The sequence below is a fragment of the Bombina bombina genome, chromosome 7 (genome assembly GCF_027579735.1).
Source record: "Bombina bombina isolate aBomBom1 chromosome 7, aBomBom1.pri, whole genome shotgun sequence".
Lineage (NCBI taxonomy): Eukaryota > Metazoa > Chordata > Amphibia > Anura > Bombinatoridae > Bombina > Bombina bombina.
The window spans coordinates 428,550,429-428,578,110 of record NC_069505.1 but is presented as its reverse complement, the minus strand read 5'-3'; the positions used below and the strand labels follow the sequence as shown (position 1 = coordinate 428,578,110).

General features: G+C 41.0%; 1 protein-coding gene across 1 annotated transcript in view; it reads left to right on the top strand.

Annotated features, from left to right (window-relative positions):
* The first annotated feature begins 446 nt into the window (after window positions 1-446).
* DMC1 (DNA meiotic recombinase 1) overlaps window positions 447-27,682 on the top strand; it is a 165,715-nt gene continuing 138,479 nt past the window's right edge. Inside the window, exons 1-3 of the mRNA XM_053689434.1 lie at window positions 447-459; window positions 849-979; window positions 14,062-14,144. Of these exons, the coding sequence (XP_053545409.1) occupies window positions 447-459; window positions 849-979; window positions 14,062-14,144 (227 nt within the window). The remainder of the gene's footprint in view (window positions 460-848; window positions 980-14,061; window positions 14,145-27,682) is intronic.

Here is a 27,682-nt window from a genome sequence, read left to right as displayed (position 1 = left end):
TGAGCCTGCCTATCCCTCCCGTCATCCGTGTACTTTTGCTTTGGTATTGGTATCCCAGAAGTAATGATGACCCGTGGACTGATCACACATAACAGAAGAAAACATAATTTATGCTTACCTGATAAATTCCTTTCTTCTGTTGTGTGATCAGTCCACGGCCCGCCCTGTTTTAAGGCAGGTAAATATCTTTTAAATTATACTCCAGTCACCACTTCACCCTTGGTTACTCCTTTCTCGTTGATTCTTGGTCGAATGACTGGGACTGACGTAGAGGGGAGGAGCTATATGCAGCTCTGCTGGGTGAATCCTCTTGCATTTCCTGTTGGGGAGGAGTTATATCCCAGAAGTAATGATGACCCGTGGACTGATCACACAACAGAAGAAAGGAATTTATCAGGTAAGCATAAATTATGTTTTTTTCCAGTTTGTGCTCTACATTGAAGTCTATGGGGAGAAAAAGTTTGTTTGGTGCTAATCCCTGAAGTTAGCGCACGTCAGCCTTGGCTCGCGCACAAATATTTTACTTTCAATTCGTAAAGTTTACTTCTGGCGGTATTTGCGCACGAACGAAAGTGCTAAATAGCGCCCCACTTGTAACCTAGTCATGTATTTGTAAAAAAAAAAATTTAAACTCTCTTTAACAAAGTGTTAATGCAGTTTAAGAAACAAACATATATACCTTATAGAAAACAATTTCTTGGTTTTGTCGTTTGTACACCATCAATGGGCTAGATTACGAGTAGAGCACTGACAGTTACACACAAGCGAATAGGGTTTTTTCACGTGTGTTTGCACACATCAGGTTTTTCACACATATTACAAGTTGAAAGTAAACGTGATCGCTTTAGCGCAATTCAAGTTAAGACTGATCTGCACAGTGAAAGGGATTCAGATGACCACTAAAAAAGCGATGTGTAATATCAAGGGCCTCTCTGAAGCGAAAGTAGAGAAGATAAAGGAAGCTGCTAACAAGTTAATAGTGAGTTATAGTGAGTTGGGCCCAGGGCTAATGTCACAGCATCATCCCAGGAGTACCTTATAAAACAAATCAGGGTAATATTAAGTTGGTACCACTAGATGGTGCTTATAGAGAAATAAAATATAACTACTCAACCTTTGTCCTTTACAGAGGACTTACTTGGTGTCATTGACCACAAACAGCATTTGTATTTATATACATTTGTTACACTGTATTGTCTACTTATTTATTTACATTTGTGTGCACTGTATTGTCTACTTATTTATTTACATTTGTGTGCACTGTATTGTCTACTTATTTATTTACATTTGTGTGCACTGTATTGTCTACTTATTTATTTACATTTGTTACACTGTATTGTCTACTTATTTATTTACATTTGTGTGCACTGTATTGTCTACTTATTTATATACATTTTTGTGCACTGTAGTGTCTACTTATTTATATACATTTGTGTGCACTGTATTGTCTACTTATTTATTTACATTTGTGTGCACTGTACTGTCTATCTATTTATATACATTTGTTACACTGTATTGTCTACTTATTTATTTACATTTGTGTGCACTGTAGTGTCTACTTATTTATATACATTTGTGTGCACTGTATTGTCTACTTATTTATTTACATTTGTGTGCACTGTATTGTCTACTTATTTATATACATTTGTGTGCACTGTATTGTCTACTTATTTATTTACATTTGTGTGCACTGTAGTGTCTACTTATTTATATACATTTGTGTGCACTGTATTGTCTACTTATTTATATACATTTGTGTGCACTGTATTGGCTACTTATTTATATACATTTGTTACACTGTATTGTCTACTTATTTATATACATTTGTGTACACTGTATTGTCTACTTATTTATTTACATTTGTGTACACTGTATTGTCTACATATTTATATACATTTGTGTGCACTGTATTGTCTACTTATGTATATACATTTGTGTGCACTGTATTGTCTACTTATTTATATACATTTGTGTGCACTGTATTGTCTACTTATTTATATACATTTGTGTGCACTGTATTGTCTACTTATTTATATACATTTGTGTGCACTGTATTGTCTACTTATTTATATACATTTGTGTGCACTGTATTGTCTACTTATTTATTTACATTTGTGTGCACTGTAGTGTCTACTTATTTATTTACATTTGTGTGCACTGTAGTGTCTACTTATTTATATACATATGTGTGCACTGTATTGTCTACTTATTTATATACATTTGTGTGCACTGTATTGTCTACTTATTTATATACATTTGCGTGCACTGTATTGTCTACTTATGTATATACATTTGTGTACACTCTATTGTCTACTTATGTATATACATTTGTGTACACTGTATTGTCTACTTATTTATATACATTTGTTACACTGTATTGGCTACTTATTTATATACATTTGTGTGCACTGTATTGGCTACTTATTTATATACATTTGTGTGCACTGTATTGTCTACTTATTTATATACATTTGTTACACTGTATTGTCTACTTATTTATATACATTTGTGTGCACTCTATTGTCTACTTATTTATATACATTTGTGTGCACTCTATTGTCTACTTATTTATATACATTTGTGTGCACTCTATTGTCTACTTATGTATATACATTTGTGTGCACTGTATTGTCTACTTATGTATATAAATTTGTGTGCACTGTATTGTCTACTTATGTATATACATTTGTGTGCACTGTATTGTCTACTTATTTATATATACTTATTTATATACATATGAATCTGATTGGCTGATTCCATCAGCCAATCAGATTTTTCTACCTTAATTCCGATTGGCTGATATAATCCTATCAGCCAATCGGAATTCGACGGACGCCATCTTGGATGACGTCATTTAAAGGAACCTCATTCGTCGGGAAGTCGTCGTGCCGGATGGATGCTCCGCGGCGGAGGAGCGAAGAAAGAAGATTGAAGATGCCGATTTGCTTGAAGACATCGCCGATGGAAGAAGACTCTCTGCCGCTTGCTTCAAGACATCGCCCGGATGGAAGAAGACTTCACTGCCGCTTGCTGGAAGACATCGCTTGGATCGGATGAGGAGTTCGGCCCGGCTGGGTGAATACAAGGTAGGGAGATCTTCAGGGGGGTAGTGTTAGGTTTATTTAAGGGGGGTTTGGGTTAGATTAGGGGTATGTGGGTGGTGGGTTGTAATATTGGGGGGTGGTATTGTGTTTTTTTTTGCAGGCAAAAGAGCAGTTTTCTTTGGGGCATGCCCCCACAAAAGGCCCTTTTAAGGGCTGGTAAGGTAAAAGAGCTTTGAACTTTTTTTAATTTAGAATAGGGTAGGGAATTTTTTTATTTTGGGGGGCTTTATTATTTTATTAGGGGGTTTAGAATAGGTGTAATTAGCTTAAAAATCTTGTAATCTTTTTTTTATTTTTTGTAATTTAGTGTTTGTTTCTTCTGTTAAGTGTGATCAGTCCACGGGTCATCATTACTTGTGGGATATTAACTGCTCCCCTACAGGAAGTGCAAGAGGATTCACCCAGCAGAGTTGCTATATAGCTCCTCCCCTCTACGTCACCCCCAGTCATTCTCTTGCACCCAACGACTAGATAGGATGTGTGAGAGGACTATGGTGATATATTTAGTTTTTATATCTTCAATCAAAAGTTTGTTATTTTATAATTGCACCGGAGTGTGTTATTCCTTCTCTGGTAGAATTTGAAGAAGAATCTACCTGAGTTTTTCTATGATTTTAGCCGGAGTAGTTAAGATCATATTGCTGTTTCTCGGCCATCTGAGGAGAGGTAAACTTCAGATCAGGGGACAGCAGGCAGATTAATCTGCAAAGAGGTATGTAGCAGTTTATTATTTTCTGACATGGAATTGATGAGAAAATCCTGCCATACCGTTATAATGTAAACTCAGCCTTGAATGCAGTAGATGTAGCTGATATCAGGCTGTCATGTATGTATATTTTACACTTCAGTTTTCTGGGAAATGGTACTTCTCTGGCTTTTAAACTGTATACATAGACTTAACCTATTTTGCAGGGACTTGCAATAGGTTTTAAATGACAATTAATTATTGAGGTAAAACGTTTTTTTGCTGGCATGTAAAAACGTTTTTTTCTCTGAGGTACTGGGTGAAAAAATGTTTTGGGCACTTTTTTTCCACTTGGCAATAGTTTTGATTTAAATTAGAGCAGTTCACTGATCCCTCTCACTGTTATGTGTGTGGGGGAGGGGCCATTTTGGTGCTTTCACTATGCATCAGAAAAACTCAGTCAGAGGTTCATTTTCTTCCTGCATGATCCGGTTCATCTCTACAGAGTTCAGGGATCTCAAGAGTCTTTTTTGAGGGAAGAAATCATTCACAGCAGAGCTGTGCTGATTGTATTGACTGTGATATAAAAAACGTTTATTTGTGTATTTTTTTCTGCTGCCTGGGTTAGTTATCATTTGCTGAGGGGAACAATCCTTTGCTAAAACTGTATATTCTGACAAAGATTGATGCTATAACTTAATTATTTTATCTGTTATAATATTTTCTGTGCTTCTTAAAGGCACAGTTCGTTTTCATATTATTTGTAAATTACTTTGAAAAGTATTTCCAAGTTGCTGTTTATTTGCTAGTGTGTTAAACATGTCTGATTCAGAGGAATATCTCTGTGCTATATGTGTTAATGCCAAAGTGGAGCCCAATAGAAATTTATGTACTAAATGTATTGATGCTACTTTAAAAAATAGTCAATCTGTACAAATTGAACATATTTCACCAAACAACGAGGGGAGAGTTATGCCGACTAACTCGCCTCACGTGTCAGTACCTGCATCTCCCGCTCAGGAGGTGCGTGATATTGTAGCGCCGAGTGCATCTGGGCGGCCATTACAAATCACATTACAAGATATGGCTACTGTTATGACTGAAGTTTTGGCTAAACTACCAGAACTAAGAGGTAAACGTGATCACTCTGGGATGAGAACAGAGTGCGCTGATAATGCAAGGGCCATGTCTGATACTGCGTCACAGTTTGCAGAACGTGAAGACGGAGAGCTTCATTCTGTGGGTGACGGTTCTGATCCAAATAAACTGGACTCAGACATTTAAAATTTTAAATTTAAGCTTGAGAACCTCCGTGTGTTACTAGGGGAGGTATTAGCGGCTCTGAATGATTGTAACACAGTTGCAATCCCAGAAAAAATGTGTAGGTTGGATAAATATTTTGCGGTACCGACGAGTACTGACGTTTTTCCTATACCTAAGAGACTTACTGACATTGTTACTAAGGAGTGGGATAGACCCGGTGTGCCTTTCTCACCCCCTCCTATATTCAGAAAAATGTTTCCAATAGACGCCGCCACACGGGACTTATGGCAAATGGTCCCTAAGGTGGAGGGAGCAGTTTCTACTTTAGCTAAGCGTACCACTATCCCAGTGGAGGATAGCTGTGCTTTTTCAGATCCAATGGATAAAAAATTAGAGGGTTACCTTAAGAAAATGTTTGTTCAACAAGGGTTTATATTGCAACCTCTTGCATGTATTGCGCCTGTCACGGCTGCAGCAGCATTTTGGTTTGAGTCTCTGGAAGAGACACTTCAATCATCCACACTAGATGACATCACACACAAACTTAAATTCCTTAAGTTAGCTAATTCATTTATTTCAGATGCCGTAGTACATTTAACTAAACTTGCGGCTAAAAATTCAGGATTCGCCATTCAGGCACGCAGAGCTCTGTGGCTAAAATCCTGGTCAGCTGATGTTACGTCTAAATCTAAATTGCTTAATATTCCTTTCAAAGGGCAGACCTTATTCGGGCCCGGCTTGAAAGAGATTATTGATGACATTACAGGAGGTAAAGGTCATGCCCTGCCTCAGGACAAGGCCAAAGCCAAGGCTAGACAGTCCAATTTTCGTTCCTTTCGTAATTTCAAAGCAGGAGCAGCATCAACTTCCTCTGCACCAAAACAGGAAGGAGCTGTTGCTCGCTACAGACAAGGCTGGAAACCTAACCAGTCCTGGAACAGGGGCAAACAGGCCAGAAAACCTGCTGCTGCCCCTAAGACAGCATGAATTGAGGGCCCCCGATCCGGGACCGGATCTAGTGGGGGGCAGACTTTCCCTCTTCGCCCAGGCTTGGGCAAGAGATGTTCAGGATCCCTGGGCGTTAGAGATCATATCTCAGGGATACCTTCTGGACTTCAAATCCTCTCCCCCAAGAGGGAGATTTCATCTGTCAAGGTTGTCAACAAACCTAACAAAGAAGGAAGCGTTTCTACGCTGCGTACAAGATCTTTTATTAATGGGAGTGATCCATCCAGTTCCGCGGTTGGAACAAGGACAAGGGTTTTACTCAAATCTGTTTGTAGTTCCCAAAAAGAGGGAACCTTCAGGCCAATCTTGGATTTAAAGATCCTAAACAAATTCCTAAGAGTTCCATCGTTCAAGATGGAAACTATTCGAACAATTTTGCCCATGATCCAAGAGGGTCAGTACTTGACCACAGTGGATTTAAAGGATGCTTACCTTCACATACCGATTCACAGAAGTCATTACCGGTATCTAAGGTTTGCCTTTTTAGACAGGCATTACCAGTTTGTAGCTCTTCCATTCGGACTGGCTACGGCTCCAAGAATCTTCACAAAGGTTCTGGGCACTCTTCTGGCGGTACTAAGACCGCGAGGAATTTCAGTAGCTCCGTACTTAGACAACATACTGATACAAGCTTCAAGCTTTCAAACTGCCAAATCTCATACAGAGATAGTACTGGCATTTCTAAGGTCGCATGGATGGAAAGTGAACGAAGAGAAAAGTTCTCTCTTTCCACTCACAAGAGTTCCCTTCCTGGGGACTCTGATAGATTCTGTAGAAATGAAGATTTACCTGACAGAGGACAGGTTAACAAAACTTCAAAATGCATGCCGTGTCCTTCATTCCATTCAAGAGACCAGAAATTCTCTTCTATGGTGGCTTTATCGGCCACATCTGTCCAGGGGAATGCCATTCAGCAGGCCAGACTGGTCAATTGTAACAACAGACGCCAGCCTACTAGGTTGGGGCGCTGTCTGGAATTCTCTGAAGGCTCAGGGACTATGGAATCAGGAGGAGAGTCTTCTTCCAATAAACATTCTGGAATTGAGAGCAGTCCTCAATGCTCTTCTGGCTTGGCCCCAGTTAGCAACTCGGGGGTTCATCAGGTTCCAGTCGGACAACATCACGACTGTAGCTTATATCAACCATCAGGGAGGGACAAGAAGCTCCCTAGCAATGATGGAAGTATCGAAGATAATTCGCTGGGCAGAGTCTCACTCTTGCCACCTGTCTGCAATCCACATCCCGGGAGTGGAGAACTGGGAGGCGGATTTCTTAAGTCGTCAGACTTTTCATCCGGGGGAGTGGGAACTTCATCCAGAGGTCTTTGCCCAAATACTTCCACGTTGGGGCAAACCAGAGATAGATCTCATGGCGTCTCGACAGAACGCCAAGCTTCCGCGCTACGGGTCCAGATCCAGGGATCCGGGAGCGGTCCTGATAGATGCCTTGACAGCACCATGGACCTTCAGGATGGCTTATGTGTTTCCACCTTTCCCGATGCTTCCTCGATTGATTGCCAGAATCAAACAGGAGAAAGCATCAGTGATTCTAATAGCGCCTGCATGGCCACGCAGGACTTGGTATACAGATCTGGTGGACATGTCATTCTGTCCACCTTGGTCGTTACCTCTGAAACAGGACCTTCTGATTCAGGGTCCTTTCAAACATCAAAATCTAACTTCTCTGAAGCTGACTGCTTGGAAATTGAACGCTTGATCTTATCAAAGCGTGGTTTTTCTGAGTCAGTTATTGATACCTTAATACAGGCTAGGAAGCCTGTCACCAGAAAGATTTACCATAAAATATGGCGTAAATACCTATATTGGTGCGAATCCAAAGGTTACTCTTGGAGTAAGGTTAGGATTCCTAGGATATTGTCTTTTCTACAAGAAGGTTTAGAAAAGGGGTTATCCGCTAGTTCCTTAAAGGGACAGATCTCAGCTCTGTCCATTCTGTTACACAAGCGTCTGTCAGAAGTTCCAGACGTTCAGGCTTTTTGTCAGGCTTTGGCCAGGATTAAACCTGTGTTTAAAGCTGTGGCTCCACCATGGAGTTTAAACCTTGTTCTTAACGTTTTACAGGGTGTTCCATTTGAACCCCTTCATTCCATTGATATAAAGTTGTTATCTTGGAAAGTTCTATTTTTAATGGCTATTTCCTCGGCTCGAAGAGTCTCTGAGTTATCAGCCTTACATTGTGATTCTCCTTATTTGATTTTTCACTCGGATAAGGTAGTTCTGCGTACTAAGCCTGGGTTCTTACCTAAGGTAGTCACTAACAGGAATATCAATCAGGAGATTGTTGTTCCATCCTTGTGCCCAAATCCTTCTTCGAGGAAGGAACGTCTTTTGCACAATCTGGATGTAGTTCGTGCCCTTAAATTTTATTTACAGGCAACTAAAGATTTTCGACAAACGTCTTCCCTGTTTGTCGTTTACTCTGGTCAGAGGAGAGGTCAAAAAGCTTCTGCTACCTCTCTCTCTTTTTGGCTTCGTAGCATAATTCGTTTAGCTTATGAGACTGCTGGACAGCAGCCTCCTGAAAGAATTACAGCTCATTCCACTAGAGCTGTGGCTTCCACTTGGGCCTTTAAGAATGAGGCCTCTGTTGAACAGATTTGCAATGCTGCAACTTGGTCTTCGCTTCATACTTTTTCCAAATTTTAAAAATTTGACACTTTTGCTTCCTCGGAGGCTATTTTTGGGAGAAAGGTTCTTCAGGCAGTGGTTCCTTCTGTATAAAGAGCCTGCCTATCCCTCCCGTCATCCGTGTACTTTTGCTTTGGTATTGGTATCCCACAAGTAATGATGACCCGTGGACTGATCACACTTAACAGAAGAAAACATAATTTATGCTTACCTGATAAATTCCTTTCTTCTGTAGTGTGATCAGTCCACGGCCCGCCCTGTTTTTTAAGGCAGGTAAATATTTTTTAAATTATACTCCAGTCACCACTACACCCTTGGCTTCTCCTTTCTCGTTGGTCCTTGGTCGAATGACTGGAGGTGACGTAGAGGGGAGGAGCTATATAGCAACTCTGCTGGGTGAATCCTCTTGCACTTCCTGTAGGGGAGCAGTTAATATCCCACAAGTAATGATGACCCGTGGACTGATCACACTACAGAAGAAAGGAATTTATCAGGTAAGCATAAATTATGTTTTTTTTTTGTAATTTAGTTTAGTTTATTTAATTGTATTTTTAGATAGATATTTGTAGTTTATTTAATTTATTGATAGTGTAGGTGTATTTGTAACTTAGGTTAGGATTTATTTTACAGATAATTGGGTAATTATTTTAACTAGGTAGCTATTAAATAGTTAATAACTATTTAATAGCTATTATACCTAGTTAAAATAATTAACAATTTACCTGTAAAATAAATATAAACCCTAACATAGCTATAATGTAATTATTAATTACATTGTAGCTATCTTAGAGTTTATTTTATAGGTAAGTATTTAGATTTAAATAGGAATATTTTAGTTTATAATATGAATTAGATTTATTTAATAAGAATTTAGTTAGGGGTGTTAGGGTTAGATAGAGTTAATATAGTTTATATAAATACTATAGTAACTATATTAACTATATTAACCCTAATATAATTAGGGTTAATATAGTTAATATATATATAATATAATAACTATATTAACTATAATATACTTAGGGTTAATATAGATAATATAGCTGGCGGCGGGGTAGGTAGATTAAATTAGGGGTTAATAATTTTAATATAGATGGCGGCGGTGTAAGGGGTTCACATTAGGGGATAGATCAGTTAGATGGTGGCGGTTTTAGGGGCTCACAGTACGGGGTTAGTTTATGTAGATGGCGGCGGTTTAGGGGTTAAATACTTTATTAGGGATTGCGGCGGGGGATCGCGGTTGACAGGGAGATAAACATTGCGCATGCGTTAGGTGTTAGTTTTTTTTTAGCAGATCGCGGTTGACAGGGAGATAGACATTGCGCATGCGTTAGGTGTTAGGTTTATTTTAGCAGCCAGTTTAGGGAGTTACAGGGCTCCAATAGTCAGCGTAAGGCTTCTTACGGCTGCTTTTTGTGGCGAGGTGAAAATGGAGTAAGATTTCTCCATTTTCGCCACGTAAGTCCTTACGCTGTATATTGGATACCAAACTGCGCGGGTTTGGTATACCTGCCTATGGCCCAAAAAACTACGGGCGACGGCAGAAATATACGCGCGTAACTTCTAGGTTACGCCGTATATAGGATACCAAACACGCGCAAATATTGGCGTCGCCGACTTTTGCGGGCGGCGATTTTTATCGGATCGACCCCCCTGTCGGCATAAATATGCAGATATTCTTACAAAATGTATTATACATACTTCATAGAAACAGACATGAATAATTGGGTGGTAGTTGTGAAAAGTAGAAAATTGTGCTCGGTAATACTGAATACATCAACATTACTATGCTTAGAAATAGATAAATATATAGATACATTTGTAAATGTTTACTCTGTGTTAAAGGACATTAGTCCCCACAATACCCATTATGGTTTATATATAGAATACATGTATATTTAAAAACTTAATTAATCCTAATCAAGATTCTTATTCTGCTGTTCAATTCTAGAACAATATGACTAGGGATACAATGTACATTAATACAAAAGTGTCTAGATTCATTAACAATCAATAACTATTTTTAGATGACATCTAAATTACCAAAAATATTTGTATATATATGTTTGTGTATCTGCTGGTATTACCACTGGGATTGATTTAGGATCATACATCATTCTATTAATCCATATATGCACAAAGATTTATATACCATTACATTTTGCTAACATTTTATTCAATATTCTATTAGATATTGCTGTCCCGTCACTCTCCTACTCTCCTCTTCTCCTTATGTGTATATATATATACATGTATGCATATATATGTATGTATGTGCACGTGTGTGTATATATGTATATGTGTAACTACACCCGCATTGTTACCAACATATCACCATTTCTAACACTGTTTCAAACACGGTTATTTATAATGAAGAGGATTCCCTTCTTGGTGTATATGTAATGCTCTAATTCTTGGTTTGAATGGGACAGTGATGATATTGTACTCTATTGGATATATCTGTAAATTGAGATTTCACATGTTTTAAAACCATAATGCAGAGCTTTCCAAACTTTTCATGTCAGTGACACACTTTTTAGACCTACATCATTTCGCGACACAGTAATTCAGTTGTACTGGCAAACAGGAGGTTAAACTAACTTGTTTTAAGAGATACGGACACATAAATTATATAATAACAAAATGTATTTACAAGTAACAGTATGTATGTGCAATAATTAAAAAAAAGTTTAACACCACCAATAGCTACTGACTATTTTAATGGGATGTATGAGGTTGATGGGATGAACACAGTTTATGAATATTTGGTGGAATATTAGACACTCGCATTTTTAAGCTTCCCCTTCCTATCCATATATCAAGAGCAGGAACAGCAATGCACTACTGGGAGCTAGTTGCAAAAAACCCCCACTGACTTCTGATTTCAGCTCAGCATTTAAGCTGCCGCCCTCAGAGCTTGGTGAGTCCGATTGACTACTGCCCGCGCTGCAAACACACTGCTGTCCCACTCACTGACTACACATGCAGTCACAAGCCAATTAAGGAGACTACACGTGCAGTCAGGAGCCAATGTGCCGCCAAAGCCACCAATGGGAATAGTTTCATTTCCCACTGAGCTATGCCAATAGGTTAAGATGATCTGTGACCCCCTAGGTATCAATCACGTGTCATCCATGTGATATGCATAGCAGGCAGGTGGAAAGTCAGAAACCCAAAAAAAAAAATTTAAAAAAAATTGTGCTGAAGCAGGGACACACCTACACACTGCTGCCGACACACTAGTGTGTCCCGACACACAGTTTGGAAAGCACTGCCATAATGGGTATTGTGGGGACTAAAGTCCTTTAACACAGAGTAAACATTTACAAATTTATCTATATATTTATCTATTTCTAAGCATAGTAATGTTGATGTATTCAGTATTACCGAGGACAATTTTCTACTTTTCACAACTACCACCCAATTATTCATGTCTGTTTCTATGAAGTATGTATAATACATTTTGTAAGAATATCTGCATATTTATGCCGACAGGATATATATGTGTCTTTGCCTATTGCAGTCCAGACATGTGTCAATAATATGATCATGATGAGAGGGTTAACTAATTAATTAGTCCACACTGTGAGACTGCAACACACCCTGGCTGTAAGGTATCCGATTGGACTACAAGCCAACCAATTGGGAATGAGCCCTGCTTTGAAATATTTTTATTGCAGAAGCATTGATCAGCTACGATTACGGCCGCTGGCCGAAACATGTTAGCATTTCAATGCTCATTTGTGTTGTACAAACTCTTGCTATAACCTCCTAGGTTATATTATACCCTATGTGGGATCAATAAAAGAACTGTTTTTACTATTTCAAGCCTACAATATCTTCTGTTTGTGAAAAACGTATCTACTGACCAGGAATCATTTAGGCTTTCTACTTAAAGCTCCCAGGCTGTTTTCTATCAAGTGAGGACTGGGACCGGCTTCTAACACATCCGATTGGTGTAGATGGACACACCTCCCCCTGATGAGCATACCCGAAGTGGAGAACGAAACATCTGATTGGCCGATTTGGACATACCCACCTCTCTGTGTTACTCCCGGCAGCTGAGATCCTGGAGCGGCTATACCGGATACGGAATAGTGCGGTTAGTGCTATCCAGGAAGTCAAGAGAGTAGTTTCCCTGGCGTGCAGCAGTACAAGTACTTCGGAACTAGTGACAACTCATTCCGGACACCCAGGTACATGCTCTTCATCATAACAGAACATCTGAGAGCCGGTGAGTCTATATCTGCTAATAGCAACATTACAGAGATTGGGGTTTATCGGCAAGAGACATTACTGTTGATTTAAAGGGGTATGCCTCGGCCTTCAAAGAGTGTCATGTTTGGGGATACTTAAGGACTGTTTTCCTTGGAGTTGATGGATGTTACTTTTGGAGCGGGTTTACACCAGTTATAAGGTTTTGTCTATTTGAGGACATTGAACTTTTGGTTTCATATACATTTCGTACCTAGTGCATAGCATAGGGATAATAAGAATTGGCAACACTGATGCAGATATATTGCCATTTTTGAAGCAAAAGCATTTCCACTATATTTAAACAGCCCTACGTTTGGTTTGAGTTACTTGTGTATATCCTCTGTTTGCTTATTAGATATATATATATTGTAGCAAAATACCATCAGATATATGTAAAAATATGTATTTATGAATACATAGAACATATTCTGCTATGTGAAGAACATGGGAATGTAATATATTTATATTTTCATGTCAAGTTAGCACACTTGAGAATATGCAATCGGGTTTGCACGCGAGTAGGGTGTTCTTTTTTACCCCCCCCCCCCGCCCTATTTTTGTTGCTCCATTGATCTCTATGGGGTTATCATGCGAGCAAAAGCAGTTTACTTTTAACTTGTAATTCGGAACGCGCTACCTGATGCACGCAAAAAGCTTACTTCTAGCGCAGATAACGCTCGAGCGGGAGCGTTAAATAACACTCAACTTGTAATCTGGCCCAATATGTCTGAGCGACAAATAAAGGAAAGGTAATGAAGACTGTTATGTTGACTCAAATAAAATTGTACAAAAAAATAAATACCTTATTACCTCTCCATAATGAAATTATAACTCAAATATCTCATAACATTTTACTGGTAAAGCAGGCAACTTTTGTTACATGAAAGGTATTATATACTCCCAGGACCCAAACTAGTCCAAACTATTTTATGGATATATAATTTGCCCGTTTGGAGGTGTGCAATACATTAGCACTCCACTTGTAATATAGCCCATTATATTTAATGTGTATATATGAGTGTAATACCTCAAAACTTAATATATGAGCAATGTTTAATGCGACATGATCAGTTGTGGTTACACTATGTCCCTTCTTTAGGAGCCCGGCTTTCTCACAGCCTTTGAATACAGCGCAAAGAGGAAGATGGTTTTCCACATATCCACTGGGAGTCAGGAGTTTGAGTAATCAATTTATACTTTTTGTTTTTGTAATAATCTAATCTCTGCGTTGTAGAATAATTAACATAATATGTTCCATATCTTGCCCACGTCACCATATCTTGCTTCTTGCCCATGTCACCATATCTTGCCTCTTGCCCACGTCACCATATCTTCCCATGTCACCATATCTTGCCTCTTGCCCATGTCACCATATCTTGACACGTCACCATATCTTGCCTCTTGCCCTTATCACCATATCTTGCCCATGTCACCATATCTTGCCCACGTCACCATATCTTGCCCATGTCACATATCTTGCCCACGTCCCCATATTGTGCTCATGTCACCATATCTTGCCTCTTGCCCACGTCACCATATCTTACCCATGACCCATGTCACCATATCTTGCTCACGTCATCATATCTTGCCCATGTCACTATATCTTGCCCATGTCACCATATCTTGCCTCTTGCCCACGTCACCATATCTTGCCCACGTCACCATATCTTGCCCATGTCACCATGTTTTGCTCATGTCACCATATCTTGCCCATGTCACCATATCTTGCTCATGTCACCATATCTTGCCTTTTGCCCATATCACCATATCTTGCTCATGTCACCATATCTTGCTCATGTCACCATATATTGCCCACGTCACCATATCTTGCCCAAGTCACCATATCTTGCTCATGTCACCATATCTTGCCTCTTGCCCACGTCACCATATCTTGCCCACGTCACCATATCTTGCCCATGTCACCATATCTTGCCTTTTGCCCATGTCATCATATCTTGCCCACGTCACCATATCTTGCCTCTTGCCCATGTCACCATATCTTGCTCATGTCACCATATTGCCCACGTCACCTTATCTTGCCCACATCACCATATTTTGCCCACATCACCATATCTTGCCCATGTCACCATATCTTGCTCATGTCACCATATCTTGCCCATGTCCCCATATCTTGCCCATGTCACCATATCTTGCCTCTTGTCCACGTCACCATATCTTGCCCATGTCACCATCTTGCCCATGTCACTATATCTTGTTCATGTCACCATATCTTGCCCATGTCACCATATTTTGCCTCTTGCCCATGTCACCATATCTTGCCCATGTCACCATATCATGCCTCTTGCCCACGTCACCATATTGTGCCCATGCCACCATATCATGCTCATGTCACCATATATTGCCCATGTCACCATATTTTGCCCACATCACCATATTTTGCCCACGTCACCATATCTTGCTCATGTCACCATATCTTGCCCATGCGAACATATCTTGCTCATGTCACCATATCTTGCTCATGTCATCATATCTTGCCCATCTCACCAAATCTTGCTCAAGTCACCATATCTTGTCTCTTGTCACCATATCTTGCCTACATCACCATATCTTGCTCGTGTCACCATATCTTACCTCATGCCCACGTCAACATATCTTGCCTATGTCACCATATCTTTCCTCTTGCCCACGTCACCATATTATGCCCATGTCACCATATCTTGCCCATGTCACCATATTTTGCCTCTTGCCCACATCACCATATCTTGCCTCTTGCCCGCATCACCATATCTTGCCCATGTCACCATATATTGCCTATGTCACCATATCTTGCCCACATCACCATATTTTGCCCATGTCACCATATCTTGCCCATGTCACCATATCATGCCCATATCACCATAACTTGCCCACGTCAACATATTTTGCTCACGTCACCATATCTTGATCACGTCACCATATCTTGCCCATGTCACCATGTCTTGCTCATGTCACCATGTCTTGCTCATGTCACCATATCTTGCTCATGTCATCATATCTTGCCCATGTCATCATATCTTGCTCATGTCACCATATCTTGCCTCTTGCCCACGTCACTATATCTTACCCATGTCACCATATCATGCCTCTTGCCCACATCACCATATCTTGCCCATGTCACCATATCTTGCTCATGTCACCATATATTGCCTATGTCACCATATTTTGCCCACATCACCATATTTTGCCCACATCACCATATCTTGCCCATATCACCATATCATGCCCATATCACCATAACTTGCCCATGTCACCATATCTTGCTCATGTCACCATATCTTAAAACAAAAAAAACAACACTATATATGTTGTTTAAAAACGAGGTGCACCTAAAACTACCAGCCCTTCCTTATAAAAAAGGAATAGGGTAGTAGTTCAGTTTAATAGAAGAGCAATGTTAATTAGGACAATAATATGAGCTTGTTATAACAATAGCAAATATTGGTTATTATTCTATAAGCACTATAAACATATAATGTATGAGTTCAATACAGTCCCTGATAGAGTCTTTCAGCAGCAGACCAAAGATATAGCAGATGGGCAGCTCTCTCTACAGGTGAAAACAGATAATGTCATCGAGTCCTAAAAGACACAAAAAGAGGCGCCCTTGGTGCAGCAACTTCTAGGTATGCAAAGCGATATCATATAATAATGATCAGGTACTCACAAGTGTACATGCACATCTAGTGCAATAATAGACAAGCCAAAACTTCAGAGCCGTCCGGCTGACTCCCCAGCGGCAAATGAGCTGCGAGAGGGGCTCGTCTCGTGGTGGAATTACGGCTTCCGGTGTCAAAGTGTGCTACATCCAGTAGGAGGGTTAGGTGGAGAGACGCTAACAGATATCCCCACAATACGAACTCCAAAGGAGTGTGATGCGAATAATCCAAGAGCAAGGTACAGCTATATTAAAACTTTTATTAAAACCGGTTTAAAAAATGTTGCTTAGCAACGCGTTTCTCGGCTCAATACGCCGTTTCATCAGGCTACATATTGTCTACTATTACGTTGCTCTATTAAAACCTCAGCTGGCCAATCAGAGGCTCTGCATATCACACACCCACAAGTGTTACATGAGCTCATATCCTATTGAGATATAGGTGGAATAGATAGTCACAGCCATTTTAAAACTAGATATTAATAGCTATCTCGACTTTTCTAGTAATCACCATTATCCATGGAAACGGAATGTCCCTTATGAACAAAGCCTCATACTTAAAGGTTTATAGAAAAACACTACCCTTTGGATATCATAGACAAAAGCTATCATCATGCTAGAAATGAAAATAGGGAAGAGCATTTTCAACCTTACAAAAAAGATAGTAGGGCATTACAAGAGGCAGCAGAGTCTTCTGATGTTAGATTTATTACACAATCTAACTGTAGCCATAAACTTATTCGTCAAACCCTTAATAAGCACTGGAGAATACTCAGGAGAGACCCTATTTTAAGTGAATTAATTGGGGAAAGGCCCTCTATAGTTTTTAAGAAGGCTCCCAATCTAAAAAACATCTTAGCTCCAAGTAAAATTGTTAAACATAGGAACACTATTAGAACTAACTATCAAAATAATAGTAACAGATTTATGGGACGCCTATCTAAAATTAGTAGAGGAGCCTTTAAATGTAGAAGTACTAATTGCAAGATGTGTGACCATATCGGTCATGGTAATCTCGTTTTCCATTCACATGTAAATAAGAAAACTTATCAAATTAAAAGTCTATTGACCTGCGCTTCACATTATGTGATTTATCTATTATCTTGCGAGTGTGGGATCCAATATGTTGTCCGCACTATTAGGTGTCTCAGCCATCGATGTTCAGAACACTATTGTAGTATCATCAAGAATAAAAAATCACATAGTTTAATTAAACATTGTCATATGAAGCATAAGGGGTTTCCTAATTGTTACATTATTACACCTATAGAAGAAGTTCCTGTATCTCACTTATATAATAGATTCATGAGACTGAGACAGAGGGAAACCTACTGGATCCACAAATTAAAAACTATGCACCCTTTGGGGCTAAACATGAATTTGGATTTAGCGGCTTTCTGATAATTATTTACGGCTAGATTACCAGTTTTTGTCGGTAAGGCTTGCAGGGCTAATGAGCAGTTTCAGCTCACCGCTCACCTACAGACAACGCTGGTATTACGGTTTTTTTTAAACCCGGCGTAAGCCTCAAAAAAGTGAGCGGAGAGCAAAATTTTGCTCCACATCTTACCTTAATACCAGCGCTGCTTACGGTAGCGGTGAGCTGGCTAAACGTGCTCGTGCACGATTTCCCCATAGGAATCAATGGGGCAGATTCTGCTGGAAAAAAACCTAACACCTGCAAAAAAGCAACGTTCAGCTCCTAAAGTAGCCCCATTGATTCCTATGGGAAAATACACCTAACACCCTAACATGAACCCCGAGTCTAAACACCCCTAATCTTACACATATTAATGCCTAATCTGCCGCCCCTGACATTGCCGACACCTACATTATATTAGTAACCCCTAATCTTCCGCTCTGGACACTGCCGCCACCCACATTATACTTATGAACCCCTAATCTGATGCCCCCAGCATCGCCGAACCCTAGATTATATTTATTAACCCCTAATCTGCCGCTCCCAATGTCGCCGCAACCTAACTACATTTATTAACCCCTAATCTGCTGCCCACAACGTCGCCGCCACTATAATAAATATATTAACCCCTAAACCTAAGTCTAACCCTTAGACTGGATCAGCCAATAGGATTTGTTTCTACCTTAATTCCGATTGGCTGATAGAATTCTATCAGCCAATCGGAATTGAAGGGACGCCATCTTGGATGACGTCACTTAAAGGTACCATCATTTAGTGTTAGTCGTCGGAAAGAAGAGGATGCTCCGCGTCGGATGTCTTGAAGATGGACCTGCTCCGGATGGATGAAGATAGAAGATGCCGCCTGGATGAAGACTTCTGGCCGTCTGGAGGACTTCTTCTGCCCGGATTGGATGAAGACTTCGGACCGTCTGGAGGATCTTCAGGGGGTTAGTGTTAGGTTTTATTAAGGGGGTATTGGGTGGGTTTTAGAGTAGGGTTGGGTGTGTGGGTGGTGAGTTTTAATGTGTGGGGGGTATTGTATATTTTTTTACAGGTAAAAGAGCTGATTACTTTGGGGGCAATGCCCCGCAAAAAGCCCTTTTAAGGGCTATTTGTAATTTAGTATAGGGTAGGGATTTTTTTTTATTTTGGGGGCTTTTTTATTTTATTAGGGGGTTTAGATTAGGTGTAATTAGTTTAAAAAAATTGTAATTTCTTTTACAAGATATGACGAGTCTACGGATTTCATCCTTACTTATGGGATTACGCCTCCTGGTCAGCAGGAGGAGGCAAAGAGCACCACAGCAGAGCTGTATATATAGCTCCTCCCCTCCTTCTTACTCTAGTCATTCTCTTTGCCTGTGTTAGTGATAGGAAGAGGTAAAGTGAGGTGTTAGTTTAGATTCTTCAATCAAGAAGTTTTTTGTTTTAAAATGGTGCCAGTGAGTACTATTTTTCTCAGGGAGAAATCGTCAGTCAATAATTTCCCAAGAGGAGTGGAGACATTTTATTTTCTGCCCTAATTGTTGATGGTCTTAGCAAACATTCTCTAAGATCCTGCTGTTTCCCACAGATCGATTGAAGGTAGTGTAAAGAACATCTTCAGTGTGGGGAACCCTGTCATGCTACGCTCAGCATTGAGGTATGTTCAGTCATTTGCTTCTGGGGGGAATAGATACATCAGAACAGGCTAACATTATCCCCTGTACTGGGGAGGGATAACGGTATGCACTATGTAAAATGAAATGGTGTGCCTGGAATTCCCTTTTATTAATTATCAAGTGTGTTTGCGCAGTGACTTTATTGTGTTCACTTATGCTGACTATGCTGTGTGTGGGCTGACGCTGGGAGATGCGGTTCGTTCCCTAAGGGCTGTCGTTATTGTAATAACTTATACCTGGCTAAGGGAATGTGTGTTTAAGAGGGGCACATTGGCGTTTTTTCGTTGTTTGGGGTTATGTGAAAACCGACATATTTTTCTTCCCATGCTGGTCTCAATTTGATTCGATTTACACCCACGGTGGGCGGGGCCTAGTTTTCATGCGCTCAGCCGCGCAGTAGTCATCTGGATCTCCGACTAGCAGCAGGTTCCTGGGCTCCGGTGTGGCCTAAGTCAGTTTGTGCATATAAGGTTACAAAGAGACTTGGGAGCGCCGCTCACGGAAGATCAGTGTTGGTCTGGGGGTAGGTCTGCCCTAATTGTTGATGGTCTTAGCAAACATTCTCTAAGATCCTGCTGTTTCCCACAGATCGATTGAAGGTAGTGTAAAGAACATCTTCAGTGTGGGGAACCCTGTCATGCTACGCTCAGCATTGAGGTATGTTCAGTCATTTGCTTCTGGGGGGAATAGATACATCAGAACAGGCTAACATTATCCCCTGTACTGGGGAGGGATAACGGTATGCACTATGTAAAATGAAATGGTGTGCCTGGAATTCCCTTTTTCTTTTATTAATTATCAAGTGTGTTTGCGCAGTGACTTTATTGTGTTCACTTATGCTGACTATGCTGTGTGTGGGCTGACGCTGGGAGATGCGGTTCGTTCCCTAAGGGCTGTCGTTATTGTAATAACTTATACCTGGCTAAGGGAATGTGTGTTTAAGAGGGGCACATTGGCGTTTTTTCGTTGTTTGGGGTTATGTGAAAACCGACATATTTTTCTTCCCATGCTGGTCTCAATTTGACTCGATTTACACCCACGGTGGGCGGGGCCTAGTTTTCGCGCGCTCAGCCGCGCAGTAGTCATCTGGATCTCCGACTAGCAGCAGGTTCCTGGGCTCCGGTGTGGCCTAAGTCAGTTTGTGCATATAAGGTTACAAAGAGACTTGGGAGCGCCGCTCACGGAAGATCAGTGTTGGTCTGGGGGTAGGTAGGCGCCGCAGCAGAGCTGTGGCGAGGTGCAAGTGTCTAGAGTTTTATTAAATTTTATTAAGTTTGATACATAGCTGAACTGAACAAACGGAGCAGTATTGTTAAGTCTTGGATGGCACTTTTTATCGCTGCAAAGTTATTATTACTGCAAGCAGAAAAATTGTTGCGCTTTTATTATTTAAAGGCACAGTAGGTTTTTTCATTTAAAATATTTTACTATTAAATTTGACTTTCAAGGTTGAATATATCAAGTAAAGAACGACTAATATTGCTATTGCTAGTCTGTTTAACATGGCTGAACTTCAGGAAAGTACCTGTTCTATGTGTTTAGATGCCAATGTGGAACCCCCTCTTACTTTTTGTCCCTCATGTACTGAAAGGGCCTTACAATGTAAAGAACAGATTTTCTTTAATGCAAGAATGTCTAAGGATGCTTCTCAGACTGATGAGACTCAGGGTATGCCGCTACTTTCTCCCCAAGCGTCACAACCTTTAACGCCCACCTCAACTGCATCCAATTCATTTACTCTGCAGGATATGGCTGCAGTTATGACATCCACTCTTACAGAGGTTTCTTTTGCATGATGTACCGAGTCCACGGTTTCATCCTTACTTGTGGGATATTATCCTTCCTAACAGGAAGTGAAAAAGAGAGCACCCACAGCAGAGCTGTCTATATAGCTCCCCCCTTAACTCCACCCCCCAGTCATTCTCTTTGCCGCCTCTAAGCAGGAAGGGTAAAGTGAAAGAGGTGATAAAGTATTAGTTTTTATTTGTCTTCAAGCAAGAGTTTGTTATTTTTTAAATGGTACCGGTGTGTACTATTTACTCTCAGGCAGGAGATAGATGAAGATTTCTGCCTGGAGGATGATGATCTTAGCATTTGCAACTAAGGTCCACTGCTGTTCCCACAGAAGCTGAGGAGTACAGGAAAACTTCAGTGTGAGGAACGGTTTCTTGCTATACAGCAATGAGGTCTGTTCAGTCATTTTTTCTGCAGAGACTGTAATAACTCAGAAAGGCTGACAGTATCCCCATTAGGGGAAGGGTAAGCAGTAATCCTAGTCTTATAAGGGCATTACTAGCTTGCATAAGGGGCTAATCTTATGGACACTCAGTTTGTATGATATATTAGGCAAACGTTTGTGTGTTCTGGGAGTACTGTTTTTATTTCCTTTGGGACTTCTGTTTTTGAGGGTACACTTGGCTTATTTAGGGTTTTTATAACCCACATGGCTTAAAAATCGTTTGGTAGGTTTGTGTGTAGGCCCCAGCAACATTGAGTGAGAGGGGCGGGGCCTATTTTCGCGCCTCAGTTGCGCAGTTGTTTTACATAAACAAGCAGCAAGCTACAACAGGAGGGTCCTGGTACTTCTAAGGGCCTAATTGAGGCTTTATTCCCACATTTTCGATCCTTGAGGGCAGGTAGGCGCCACAGCAGAGCTGTGGCAGGGTGCTGACAAGGGTTTTACCGGTTTTTGAACACTTTTCAATCCGGTTTTCACATTTGAGGGTTAATTGCCTTAATACTTGTGGTGCAATCTTACTAAAGCTTGATGTGTTTACTGTAAAAATTTAGGAAAGTTTGGGGTAATTTTAAGCAGTTTTGCAGTTTGTGTATGCTTTTTTCTCTTAAAGGCACAGTACCGTTTTTGAAAATTGTGTTTTTTTCATTAAATAAAGTGTTTTCCAAGCCTGCTTGTCTCATTACTAGCCTGTTCAACATGTCTGACATTGAGGGAACTCATTGTTCAATTTGTTTAGAAGCCATTGTGGAACCCCCTCTTAGAATGTGTCCCACTTGTACTGATATGTCTATAAATTGCAGACAGCATATTTTGAGTTTGGCAATGGATGATTCTCAGACAGAAGGAAATCAGGTTTTGCCATCTAGTTCTCCCCAAGTGTCACAACCAGTAACGCCTGCACAAGCGATGCCAAGTACCTCTAGTGCGTCTAATTCTTTCACCTTGCAAGAAATGGCTTCAGTTATGAATACTACCCTCACAGAGGTTTTATCAAAATTGCCAGGGTTGCAAGGGAAGCGCAGTAGCTCTGCCTTAAGAACAAATGTTGAGCCTTCTGACGCTTTAGTAGCCGTATCCGATATTCCCTCACAATGTTCAGAGGTAGGGATGAAGGATTTGCTATCTGAGGGTGAGGTTTCTGATTCAGGAAAAAAGTTCCCTCAGACAGATTCAGATATGACGGCATTTAAATTTAAGCTGGAACACCTCCGCTTATTGCTTAGGGAGGTTTTAGCGACTCTGGATGATTGTGACCCTATTGTAGTTCCAGAGAAATTGTGTAAAATGGACAAATATTTAGAGGTTCCTGTTTACACTGATGTTTTTCCAGTCCCTAAGAGGATTTTGTACATTGTTACTAAGGAGTGGGATAGACCAGGTATTCCGTTCGCTCCCCCTCCTGTTCTTAAGAAAATGTTTCCCATATCTGACATCATGCGGGACTCATGGCAGACGGTCCCTAAGGTGGAGGGAGCTATTTCTACTTTGGCTAAGCGTACAACTATACCTATTGAGGACAGTTGTGCTTTCAAAGATCCTATGGATAAAAAATTAGAGGGTCTCCTAAAGAAAATTTTTGTTCATCAGGGTTTTCTTCTCCAGCCTATAGCGTGCATTGTTCCTGTAACCACTGCAGCTGCCTTTTGGTTTGAGGATCTGGAAGAGGCTCTTCAGGCGGAGACCCCACTAGATTACATTCTGGATAGAATTAGGGCTCTTAAGCTAGCTAATTCTTTCATTACAGACGCGGCTTTTCATCTGGCTAAATTAGCGGCAAAGAATTCAGGTTTTGCCATTTTAGCGCGTAGAGCGTTATGGCTTAAGTCCTGGTCTGCTGATGTTTCATCAAAATCTAAGCTGTTGTCCATTCCTTTCAAAGGTAAGACTCTATTTGGGCCTGAATTGAAAGAGATCATTTCTGATATCACTGGAGGGAAGGGTCATGCCCTCCCTCAGGATAAGACAAATAAGACGAGGACCAAGCAAAATAATTTTCGTTCCTTTCGAAACTTCAAAGGTGGTCCCGTTTCCTCTTCCCCTGCTGCGAAGCAAGAGGGGAACTTTGCTCAATCCAGGCCAGTCTGGAGACCAAACCAGGCTTGGAACAAGGGTAAACAGGCCAAGAAGCCTGCTGCTGCCACCAAGACAGCATGAAGGGGTAGCCCCCGATCCGGGACCGGATCTAGTAGGGGGTAGACTCTCTCTCTTTGCTCAGGCCTGGGCAAGAGACGTTCAGGACTCCTGGGCAGTAGAAATCGTAACCCAGGGATATCTTCTAGATTTCAAGGATTCTCCTCCAAGGGGGAGGTTCCATCTTTCTCTTGTCTGTAAACCCGACAAAAAGAGAGGCGTTCTTACGCTGTGTAGAAGACCTTTTTACCATGGGAGTGATCTGCCCAGTTCCGAAAGCAGAACAGGGGCAGGGGCTCTACTCCAATCTGTTTGTGGTTCCCAAAAAAGAGGGAACTTTCAGACCAATTCTAGATCTCAAGATCCTAAACCAATTCCTAAGAGTCCCATCTTTCAAGATGGAAACCATTTGGACTATTTTACCAATGATCCAGGAGGGTCAATATATGACCACCGTGGACTTAAAGGATGCGTATCTACACATTCCTATCCACAAAGATGATCACCAATTCCTCAGGTTTGCCTTTCTGGACAAACATTACCAGTTTGTGGCTCTTCCCTTCGGGTTGGCCACGGCACCACGAATCTTTACAAAGGTGCTAGGGTCCCTTCTGGTGGTACTAAGGCCACGGGGCATAGCAGTGGCGCCTTATCTAGACGACATTCTAATTCAAGCGTCGACTTTCCAACTAGCCAAGTCTCACACGGACTTAGTGTTGGCCTTTCTAAGATATCACGTGTGGAAGGTGAACGTAAAAAAGAGTTCTCTTTCCCCCCTCACAAGAGTTTCATTTCTAGGGACTCTGATAGACTCGGTGGACATGAAAATATTTCTAACGGAGGTCAGGAAATCAAAGATTTTGTCCACCTGCCGAGCTCTTCATTCCATTCCTCGGCCGTCAGTGGCTCAGTGTATGGAGGTAATCGGTCTAATGGTAGCGGCAATGGACATAGTTCCGTTTGCTCACTTGCATCTCAGACCACTGCAACTATGCATGCTCAATCAGTGGAATGGGGATTATGCGGATTTATCTCCTCAGATAAATCTGGATCAAGTGACCAGAGACTCTTCTTTGGTGGTTGTCACAGGATCATCTGTCCCAGGGAATGTGTTTCCGCAGGCCAGAATGGGTTATAGTGACGACAGACGCCAGACTACTGGGCTGGGGTGCAGTCTGGAATTCCCCGAAAGCACAGGGTTTGTGGACTCAGGAGGAGGCCCTCCTACTGATAAATATTCTGGAATTAAGAGCGATATTCAATGCTCTTCAGGCGTGGCCTCAGCTGGCTTCGGCCAGATTCATCAGATTTCAGTCGGACAACATCACGACTGTGGCTTATATCAATCATCAGGGGGAACAAGGAGTTCCTTAGCGATGATAGAAGTTTCAAGAATAATCCGATGGGCAGAGGCTCACTCTTGCCATCTATCAGCGATCTATATCCCAGGAGTAGAGAACTGGGAGGCAGATTTTCTAAGTCGGCAGACTTTTCATCCGGGGGAGTGGGAACTCCATCCAGAGGTGTTTGCTCAACTGGTTTAGCTATGGGGCACACCAGAATTGGATCTGATGGCGTCTCGTCAGAACGCCAAACTTCCTCGTTACGGATCCTGGTCAAGGGATCCTCAGGCAGTACTGATAGATGCTCTAGCAGTACCCTGGTCGTTCAACCTGGCTTATGTGTTTCCACCTTTCACTCTCCTTCCGCGTCTGATTGGCAGAATAAAACAGGAGAGAGCTTCAGTGATTTTGATAGCGCCTGCGTGGCCACGCAGGACTTGGTATGCAGACCTGGTGGACATGTCATCTCTGCCACCACGGACTCTGCCACTGAGACAGGACCTTTTGGTTCAAGGTCCATTCAAGCATCCAAATCTAATTTCTCTGCAACTGATTTCTTGGAGTTGAACGCTTGATTCTATCAAAGCGGGGTTTCTCTGAATCGGTCATAGATACCTTGATTCAGGCTCGAAAGCCTGTTACCAGGAAAATCTATCATAAGATATGGCGTAAATATCTTTTTTGGTGCAAATCCAAAGGCTACTCCTGGAGTAAAATCAGGATTCCTAGGATTTTGTCTTTTCTCCAAGAGGGATTGGAGAAAGGATTGTCAGCTAGTTCCCTAAAAGGACAGATATCTGCTCTGTCCATTCTGTTGCACAAGCGTCTGGCAGATGTCCCAGACGTTCAGGCTTTTTGTCAGGCTTTAGCTAGAATTATGCCTGTGTTTAAACCTGTTGCTCTGCCATGGAGTCTAAATTTAGTTCTTAAAGTTCTTCAGGGGCTCCGTTTGAACCCATGCATTCCATAGATATTAAGCTTTTATCTTGGAAAGTTTTGTTCCTAGTTGCTATCTCTTCAGCTCAAAGAGTTTCTGAACTATCTGCATTACAATGTGACTCGCCTTATCTTGTTTTCCATGCTGATAAGCCCCAAGGCAGAACATACTGCCATCTGCGATATCATTGCAGAAAATGCAGCCTGTCTGCAGAAAGATTGAGCCCTAACATTACAGGTGCAGAGCATAGAGCTGAGCGTTCCTCTTTGCGCGGCGCGCTGGAAATTACTTTACAACAACTGCGTGTTAATTCCTCTTCCTTACCTCTGCGTGACTCACAGTGCATATCTGATCACAGTGGCTGCACTGCTTACCCCTTTAACCCCCATCCTATGGCTAACAAAGATTGCTGCAATGTATTTCTGTGTAATACACTGCAGCTATTTTGGAAGCCATGGGGTTAACATCCTTTGTTTTTGTTTAGTAGCTGTGTAGGAGGGCTGCTCCACTCACGCGGCACCACCATACTGCTTAGCCTTTCCAGTGCGGGAGGGAATATCAGAGTGACTACTTCCTACAAGCCTGCCGAAGCTTGATTTACAGCTTAATAGCCCTCGCTATAAATAAATAGTGTCCATGGAATGAACGGTGAGGCTAAGGGTTATGTTGAGCTTCTATGAGATGTTTGTTACCGTGTGGAGACTGGAGAGGGGATTTTTTTGCTGTTATGTCAGTCTTATTTAAGAAAGGCTACAAATGTTAAAAACTTGCTTTTTGAAAATGTGATGCCGCTTGTACTGTTTAGTGACTAGTGTGTGTAACACATTATACATCTGTCACATATTGACAGCAGTGGTTTTCAGTTCAGTTTTCCTTTTGTGAAATAATTATTAATATATGTTTGTCATACCCCAATAACTGTGAACTTAACAAGATTACAAGTGTTTCTGTATCTAACATTTACCATATAACAAACTTTTGTTTGTTCATTTAGGAGCTTCTTATGGAGCACACATTTAAACTGTTTTCACAAATTATTAGGAACATCAGCCCTAATTTACTTTATTACTTTATATTACCCTAGCAGATGACCTTTGGTGTGAATTACTGGTGTATATTAATAAATGAAGCCAAAAACTAGGTTCTAAGTGTCTAAGATGATAGAAAGCCTATTTCTTTTATTTGTTAAAAAAAAAAAGTCATATTCCTGCAGACACATGCCATACTTTTAATGCAGCAAATGATGCATGCACATAACATGGCAATTTTTAGTAGTAAAATTATAAAATCTGCCATGTCCCTGCATTAGTTACACACACACACACACACATATAT